Source organism: Wasmannia auropunctata, unplaced genomic scaffold, assembly GCF_000956235.1.
Source record: "Wasmannia auropunctata unplaced genomic scaffold, wasmannia.A_1.0 LD336088.1, whole genome shotgun sequence".
Classification (NCBI taxonomy): domain Eukaryota; kingdom Metazoa; phylum Arthropoda; class Insecta; order Hymenoptera; family Formicidae; genus Wasmannia; species Wasmannia auropunctata.
Genome location: NW_012026802.1, coordinates 519,659 through 529,030, shown reverse-complemented (window position 1 = coordinate 529,030; position 9,372 = coordinate 519,659). Strand labels below are relative to the sequence as shown.

General features: G+C 28.9%; 1 protein-coding gene across 1 annotated transcript in view; it reads right to left on the bottom strand.

The window, feature by feature from the left end:
* LOC105448124 overlaps window positions 1-9,088 on the bottom strand; it is a 12,943-nt gene extending 3,855 nt beyond the window's left edge. The window contains exons 1-10 of the mRNA XM_011686491.1: window positions 8,359-9,088; window positions 7,639-7,760; window positions 6,981-7,094; window positions 5,494-5,571; window positions 4,726-4,951; window positions 3,684-3,769; window positions 3,007-3,226; window positions 2,633-2,773; window positions 2,174-2,275; window positions 1,950-2,051 (exon numbers count right to left, since the gene is read on the bottom strand). Of these exons, the coding sequence (XP_011684793.1) occupies window positions 2,742-2,773; window positions 3,007-3,226; window positions 3,684-3,769; window positions 4,726-4,951; window positions 5,494-5,571; window positions 6,981-7,094; window positions 7,639-7,760; window positions 8,359-8,527 (1,047 nt within the window). The 5' untranslated portion in view covers window positions 8,528-9,088 and the 3' untranslated portion in view covers window positions 1,950-2,051; window positions 2,174-2,275; window positions 2,633-2,741. The remainder of the gene's footprint in view (window positions 1-1,949; window positions 2,052-2,173; window positions 2,276-2,632; window positions 2,774-3,006; window positions 3,227-3,683; window positions 3,770-4,725; window positions 4,952-5,493; window positions 5,572-6,980; window positions 7,095-7,638; window positions 7,761-8,358) is intronic.
* Window positions 9,089-9,372: the final 284 nt, after the last annotated feature.

The window sequence follows — 9,372 nt, the reverse complement described above, 5'->3', positions numbered from 1 at the left end:
CATTTCATGTGCTCCAGGCCTTAGGGCAGAACACAGATTTTTGCGTAACGCTGCATAAGGGCGAATTCACACCTTGATAAAAAAGCGGAAAACAGAAACGCAGAAGCCAATCAAAACTCGAGTTAATAGTCAATAGATTTTCTTTCTGCTTTTCTTGCTACTAATGCAATTTCTGATTGGCTTCTGCTTTTATGTTTTCCGCTTTTCTGTCAAGGTGTGAATTCGCCCTAACGCATGAATCAGAGTATAAAATGCAGGACTTTGATTTGTTAATTTTCTTATGTTTTATGTCTTATATCTGTGCTCTCGGCTTAAATGTATAGCTATTAAATTAAAAAATTTTACAAAGTTGCAAAGTTGCTTTTTCTACTAAATGTAGTCAATATCTAGGTCTAAGGCCCAGAACACATGAAATGCATAATAAAGCATAAGCAAAGCACAAACGGCTAAACCAATGAGAGTTTTATGTAAATCAATATGGCGACTTTATGCTGGGTGCTCATTGATCTAGCCATCTTATGCTATGCTTAAGGCCGAGACACAGACTTTTGCATAACGCTGCATAACGCACAAGACATAAGGCATAAGAAATCAACCAATCAGAGTATGAAATGAAGGACCCTGATTGGTTGATTCTCTTATGCTTTACGTCTTATGCGTTATGCAGCGTTATGCAAAAGTCTGTGTCTCGGCCTTTATGTTTCGTTAAACATTCCCCTACTTTGGACCTTAGGCCGGGAGCACATGAAATACATAAGTCCCAAAACACAATAGATGTAGTAAACCTTAAGCCGTAAGAAATTGACCAATCATAACCCATTATTTTCTTCAAATTTAACTGCGATTGATCAATTTTTTACGGCTTAAGGCTCACAACACCTATTGTGTTTTGGGACTAATAAAGCATAAGCAAAGCATAAAGGCCGAGACACAGACTTTTGCATAACGCTGCATAACGCACAAGACATAAGGCATAAGAAAATCAACCAATCAGAGTATGAAATGAAGGACTCTGACTGGTTGATTCTCTTATGCTTTACGTCTTATGCGTTATGCAGCATTATGCAAAAGTCTGTGTCTCGGCCTTAAGGCGGCTAGACCAATGAGCAGCTAGCATAAAGTCGCCATACTGATTTACATAAAATTCTCATTGGTCCTGCAAGCATATGCTATGCTTACGCTTTGTTATGCATTTCATGTGCTCCTGGCTTAAAGCCGGTAGCACATGAAATGCATAAGAATGCATAAGCATAGCATATGCTTGCAGGACCAATGAGAATCTTATGTAAATCAGTATGGCGATTTTATGCTGGCTGCTTATTGGTCCAGCGATCTTATGCTATGCTTATACTTTGTTATGCATTTTATGCGTTTTATGTGAACAAAGGAATAAATAAATGCATATACTATAAACACAGTAAACCAAGTTCTCTTTTTGAAAAATGTCTTAAAATAAATAAATTCAGTTTTATATAAATTTATTAAATATTTTTGCATTAATTGTTAAAAATACATATTTTTAATTATAAGCGCAAAACTTTAATACGTGCAAAATTTTTTTAAATGTTTAAAAGTTATTTAATCATTAAAATTAAATAATTATTTAATTTTCAAAGTTTGAATTAATAAAAAATACCACAATTCTATTTCGATGTTTTGATATATTTGTTAATAAAACATAAAAATCAATTCTTATTGTTTTTCTGTTAGATAAGTCCCCAAAGTAATCCTTTCTTATATACGATTACTTTGGGGACAGTTCTCAAAGTAATCCTCCTGTATATAAAATAACGAGGACGGTCCTCAATGTAATCATTTGTCCCCAAAGTAACCATTCTATATCAGATTTTGTCCTCAAAGTAACTGATTTACATATATACATATACATATATATATATATATATATATATATACACTATTCATAATTTGTACAAATACTGTTATTTTACCTTATATATTGGAATTTTCAAACTTTTTATTGCCATCAGCATTTTCGGTGCCTTCAATCTTCTCCATCTCCGCATCTTTACCAATGTTAGTTTCCAATATTTCTGAAAATGTGGTTTTTCCATTATTTTAGTTACTTATAATTTTATCATACTATCCTACTTTTTTTATCTTTCAGATTACATAAGCTTACTGTTAAGAATTTACATAAATACTGTGATTTTACCTTTTACATTAGTATTTTCGTCGTCTTTGTTCTCAATCTTTTCGGTATCTTTGGCGATAGTATTTTCGGTGTCCTTGACTGCCTCATCAAAATTGCTACCATCTATTATTTTTTAAAATAAGATAAATCAATTATTTCAGTATCACAATATGATTGTAAATATCTAAAAAAATTGTTATTATTTTTTCTTAAAATATATATTTGCAACAATTATATTGCAAATATATTATTATAAAAAATAAAAATAAAAATACTTTTATTTAAATATAATTATACAAAAAATTTATTAATATATTCAATTTTTTAAATATATTTAATCTGGAATGAGACAAAAGATTTGAAATAGAGATTTTAAAAAAGTGTTTACTTTTCAAGTTTAAGTGTTCAAAGGTACATGAAATTGATTTACTATTGGAAATATTTACTAAATATTCTTGTGTGGTCAATGAGTTCAAATACCTTTCGTAATCTTCTTATCGCTCGCTGTTCTACCCAAATCGCTTATTTTTCCTCTAATGTAACTAATTACTTTATTGGTCTCTATTTCTGCTTCATCTTTAGGTACTTTCTAAACAGTCTTTAACCAGTGTAGATATATATCTGTAAAAAAAATCAGTTAAGTATTTCGCTGTAATGCAAAAAATTTTGTACTGTACATATTTTCATATACAAATGTTCCAATATTCACGTTATAGTCATACAAACTTTCATTTTATCCCACATTTATTAGAAATTTTCAATACATTTTAATAATATAAATATAAATATTCAATAACTTTCAAATTAAAACAAGGATTAAAACATTAAATGACATGTGTTTTAAATATTCAGACCTTGAATTGCAAGAAGCTTAATTTTGTCCAATGGTGGCTTGGGTTTTTTATCTTTAAATCTGTTACTTGTATTTCCTGTTATACTTGATGACTGCAACGTTTTCAATCCGAAAACGGCAACTGCCAAATTTTTCACTCTCATTGCGTTAGTCCATCGAGCGTTGCCAAAAGCACCATCAAATGCAGCTTTTGAAATCCATACGTTTCTTCCCAAATGTATCTATAATTAATATTGTATCTTATTAATAAAAAAAAATAAGATGTAGTTTGTAAATAGTATTATTTTAAGATATTCAAGTATCCTTGTTGTAAATTTATATATATATATTTTTTTTTCCAAGTAATTCTTTAACATATTAAATCTTTAATTACACTATTATTGTACAGTATATTTCATTATTTAATTACTCAAAAATTGACCTAAAAATTGCGTCTTTGCTCCATAAAATTCACACTTTCATCGATCGAAGATATATAACGAATCATCATCAGTCTCATTCCATGCGGAATTCGCATCGCACTTTGCTAATCACAATAATACAATTAATTGTTTAAGCCATGATATTAGCAACGAAAAATCAGTAGAGTAATACGTATTTTCCAGTTTGATTTGAAAACTTTAGTGTTTCAATTATTGTGTTTCTAAAAGAATATGTAATATGTATATTTGTACTTACAGTCTTGTCCTCCTTTCGTTTGAATCCTACTACTGGTGCGTCTAATCCTTCGCGGCTTCTAAATTCATCCAACTGTTTGGCGTTTGCTAGAAATAAATTCGCATTTGATATGGTATTTTCTTACACCAAAAGTACAACAATTTTTGAATTTCTATGAGACATATACAGGATGTCTTATTTTAATTATTCCAGGCTCATTCAAGGCAAATATCTCGTTCAATATGGAAGATATGAAGAAATAAAAGTTTCAGATAAAAGTTGTAGGATATTTAGAGGGACAGATTGTGCTGACATTTGTTTGACCTTGCAGTTACCTTAAAAATCTCTGTCAAGGTTAAACTGAAATTTTTAAATAGAACATTCTATTTTTGATTTCAGAATCTAATAGCTGGTGTCAATTAAGAGCTTTCCAAAACATTATAAAGAAGTTATTTTTTATTAAATACTTTTCTAATTACAAGACTTGAAAGTTGACAGAATATTTTTTCGTATCTTCTATATTTAACGAGATATTTTCCTGGGACAATTAAAATGGAAAACCCTATAAAGTTCTATAGATTGTTAGGCTGTGAAACGTCGAGCCTCGCGGACTATGCTACACCGCCGCGCCGGAGAAAAGAATGCTCCGACGAGCTCCGTACGTACGTGAAGGCCTCGACGCAAAGACGCGCGGCGCGATTATCCAGCGCATGGCTGGTCAGCAGATACACTAAATTCTTCTTTTTATTTTTGTTGCCGCCATCCAACAACAATTGTCCCAATTTTGTACACATTTTTTACACATTTGTTTTTTACTACTAAAATAACAACTTGCAAAGCGGGGAGAATGACATCAAAAATCGAAGATTAAATATTAAGAGCCATCCTAAAATATGTCTATATATTTTTTTGGTTTTTATGTTGTACATTTTTTTACATTAAACAAAATTTTGTTTGCGTATACATTTATACTTATGCACAAACTAACATTGAAAAACGGTATTATTGCTTTTATGAGACTGCAAATAAAAAACATATTTGCATGTTTGTGATTAATGCTTACCTCTAAATTCTTCAAAATATGAGATAATCGATTTCTGCAATTGCATGTTTAAATTTGTCATTTCTTGGATCATGCGTGATTGATCTTCAATTTTTCTATCTCTTTCCACAATGCGTGCTTTTAGTATCTTTATTTCGTTTTCAATATTCGAATGTGAAGAATTATTACATTCTTCTTGGCATTTCTTATTTCGTTCTATTAGCACTGATCCTTCAAATATTTCGTTCTACAAAAGGCATATATATGCAATAAAAATAAATGCGTTAAAAATATCTTGTTTCCTATACGGAAACATGTATTATAAATTAATGGATTAAATAAGTATATAAAAATTGCTTCATAAAAATACCCGAGTAGGATTAAATTATTCAGCACCTTAACACTTTTTACAATGACATATATCACTCCCAGAAACAGAAATAATTAATACTTACGAAGAAACGCGCAATTATTAAAACAACAAAAACTTGTTTATTATAGCTTTAATTTTTTAAACCAAACAAATTTCTACAATGTTGCAGAAAAAATAACCAATTGTACTAACACTTTTTTTACTGTACAGATGTAATAGTACATGACATTTTATCTATTTAGTTATAAGTATCGTACATACACATTTTTTATCAATTAAGTAATAACACGTTTCTTCAAGGTTATAAATGTTTTGCATTTCTGGTAGTATCATATTACCGTAAAAAATGTTTTAAGTGATTAGCAATTTCTAGCAAGTCTGAAGGTATTTCTGTATCCCCCTATTACAGTACTTACAGAAGAGAGGTGAGGCTTTTTTATGTCACGGCTTACTTCAATCTTGTTATTGCTTCGTTTATAACAGGTTCCATTTTTCTGCGAAAAAAAAAACATGCAATAATTCGTGTAATAACACACATACTCAATCAGCAATGTTTTTTTAATGTCTTTTAATATTTGTTTTTCATTTCTTATTTATTTTTAGGATTTATTTTGAAAATAATATTTATTTTATGTTTATTTTATATTCATTTGTCATTAATTATTTATCAAAAATATAATTATAAAAAACATTTATTTGATATTTATTTAATGCTTATTTTATATTAATTATTAATTTCAAATAATGATTTCAAAATACTGATGATACTTGACTCATCATTTATTTCACATAAATTTAATGTTTATGTTATATCATTTGAAATTAATTATTAAAAATAATAAATTAAGAAAACATTATTTATTCAACATTTATTTAACTTGTAATCTTTATTTTACTGTAATAAATTATTTGAAATTATTATTTCAGAAAGCAATTTTAGTTTCATTTAACATTAATTAATTATTTCAATGAATAAACCGCTAAACACTCATTTAACATTTATTTTACATTTTTGTTATATTTATTTTATACTAATTCAATTTTTATTTATCAAAATTCTTTTTTATTAATAATTTTATTACTATGAAAATATTTCTTAAAGATTACACAAATATACAATATTTTTTAAATTTAGATTAGGATTTTCTATAGATCAAAAACAGGTTTTTATTATAACTTTTCTTGTATAAAACGATTTTTGAGCATTAGAAACCTTGATTTCAAAGATATTAAAAATTCTTTCTTAGTATTTAAGAAAACATTTTTAAAATGTTTAAAATACATTTCCTTCAAATATTAAACCTTTTGTAAATCTTAAAAAACCTTCTTTAAATATTAACAAAACGTTTCCTTGAAATCATTTTAATGTTATTTTGGAAAATGTTTTCTCTTCAAATTTTAGAGTAACTTTTTTACAATATTAATAAACTTTTTTTAATGTCACAAAAATACTTATTTAAACATTTAAAGAAATGTTTTTGTAATAAAATGAAACTTTAGAGGACTATTATTTTTAACGTTTTGTATGTTTTTGAAAATATGTTTAAACACTTTTGAAAACATTATTTGCTGAATGAGGATGCGATATAGTTTAATATCAACAAAATGTTCCGTACTCACGGAAAATAATATGTAACAAAAATTTGTATAAAAGTAATATGTTAATTTTGGAATTACTAGCACTAGTTTATGACACTGCAATTAATGTTTTGATACTATAATTATTGACGTTTACATTTACATTTAAAACCAATAAAACAGATTGTTTAATTCAATGTTATTCAATTAAGGAATATTGTTACTTTATTATATTCCATAAATTATCTTGTTATAGTGTATTACAATAGCTGACATCAATTTTGAAATTTTCAACATCGCGATTTTTATGCAAAAAAACACTTACTGAAATCGGTTGCAAGTTTTCTTTCTTTTGCACGTTCCTTTCGTCTGCCTTATACAGCTGTATTCGGCAAATTTTTTCTTGTAGTACCTTGTTAATATCTTCTGATTTATCTTTCTGCAAACAAAACTGTGTTAATTAAATTTTTATAATCCGTGTATATATACGGCGCCTGACATTAAATGTGACACCACTTATGAACAGGCAGATCGGATTAAACTGAATAGAAAAGTCCTAGCTGTACCATTTTGCAATTTTTGCAATTAGTGAAAAATTAGTTTGTAAAAATATACAAATCAGCGTACATTCGCGCAATTCGGCGGCAAAAGACAGTCTAGCACTTACGATTGCTCTAAAGAGTCTAAGGCAAGCAGCAAAGTATTAGAAAGAGCGTTGAGCAAACAATCTATGCATGAGTAGCGCATGCATAGATTATTTACGCAACTATAAGTGTTAGACTGTCTCTTACAGCCGAATCACGCGGATACATGCTGATTTGTAGATCTTTATAAATTAATTTCTTGTTAACTACTGCAAAAATTGTAAAATGATATAGGATCTATTTCTATTCAGTTTTGTTCTACCTGCTCATACGTAGTGTACACCTCTAATATCAGTTATCCTGAATAAGGAAAAAATACAAATAATGTCGAAAATTTACCCTTTTTGCTGTAATGTTACTCTCATCCATATCTGTGCTTTCCTCAGCTGCAGACATTTTATTTTTGGGTGGCACTATGGCCCTCTTTATAATCATCATCTTTCGAAGATCTTCAATAGTATCTAAAAATTGTTTCAGACTGTTAGAGGTATGTTCTAAACATCAAAATATGACTGTTTAAAAAATGTAATACATATTTTAATAATAAAAAAAGTTTAATAAATCTTAATTTTAAATCATAGTTTTAAAAACTGTATTTTAATAAACATTTTTTTGTAATATAAAATACATTTAAAAAATCGCGAAATCTTTGAAATTTGGATTGGCAAGTGTATTAAGCAATATTATAATACATTATTTCCTTTTTAAACTACATTCACATTTTATATAATAATTTTTATAATTTCTACGTGTTTTCAGATTTGTAAAAAATTTGTACGATTAAAAAACTATAAGCAGTACAATATTTTGAAACAATTTTTCTTCTTTTTTTAAATATAACATTTCTTTAACTGTATATAAGATTTTCTTCATGATTGACATTTTGTAACAAATTTAAATTTTTCTAATAATTTTTATATTTCTAAAACTTATATTATTTTCGATGTTTTAACATTCTTAAACAGGTATTACATATTTCAAAACATGTTTTTTAAGTTTTCGTAAATTCTTAAGATACTCGTATTTTTCCATATACGTTTTATAATATGTTCATCTTACCTTGTACAAAGATTACTATCCCCTTGCATTTGCTTGGACCGCATTTTATTTTATAATATTTGTTCTTTTTCCAGTTATTTGGATCGAAATGTTGGATTGTGGATACTTCCACAATATCCTTGTCTGAATGCCTTTCGCATTCGGACTCGAAGTGTACATACGCGAACATTTGATGATGCTAACGTAAACACAAGATAAAAGAAACGATTTTTTTTTCTAATTATTGACAAAAAATACCGGCCGCGCGCAACTTCCGATGCGCTGCAGCAGTAATTATACGCGACAAAATTAGTACAATTTTTGGCAAAAAATTTGCTCGCGTTTCTTGATACACTACTCCTTGATACACTATCCAGCAATAAGTGCGTATGCATCCGCCACGACTGCGATTTCCTCGTAGACTGCACTATGTGTAGCAAATTGCTCCAGAACCGAATCAATCAGTATAGCCATGCAATTAATATACGACGATCGAAACTTGATTAGTAGAGCTGCATGGTAACATGGTAACACACTGAGAAGTAAGACTTATTAATAAAGACCGCACACATCCCAAAACTGCAAACTTGCTGACTGTGTAGGCCGTCGCAAAGTAAAGATCAACAGAATTTCGTTAGGTGAATATGTGATACACGCGACTTTTTCAAGCGGTGAGGAGACTTCCTTTAACCTTTAACATTCCCCAATTAGGATTCTTGCGGAGGAGAGGGGAGAACACAGCGACACGACGTGCTACGTCGCAGAGGGCGCAACAGCGTGCGCAAGAGGCGCTCTCTGTCTCTCTCTCTCTCTCTCTCTCTCTCTCTCTCTCTCTCTCTCTCTTTCTCTCTCTCTCTCTCTCTTTCTCTCTCTCTTTCTCTCTAGACTAGATATATGAGAAATTTCGGTTTGTTTTAAATAGGAATTTTATAACATTTATATTTTTGCTGTTTGTTTTTATTTGTAATAAACAAATTAATATTCAATTTTAAAACTTATATTTATTAATAAAATTTATTAAACTTAATAAGAAGT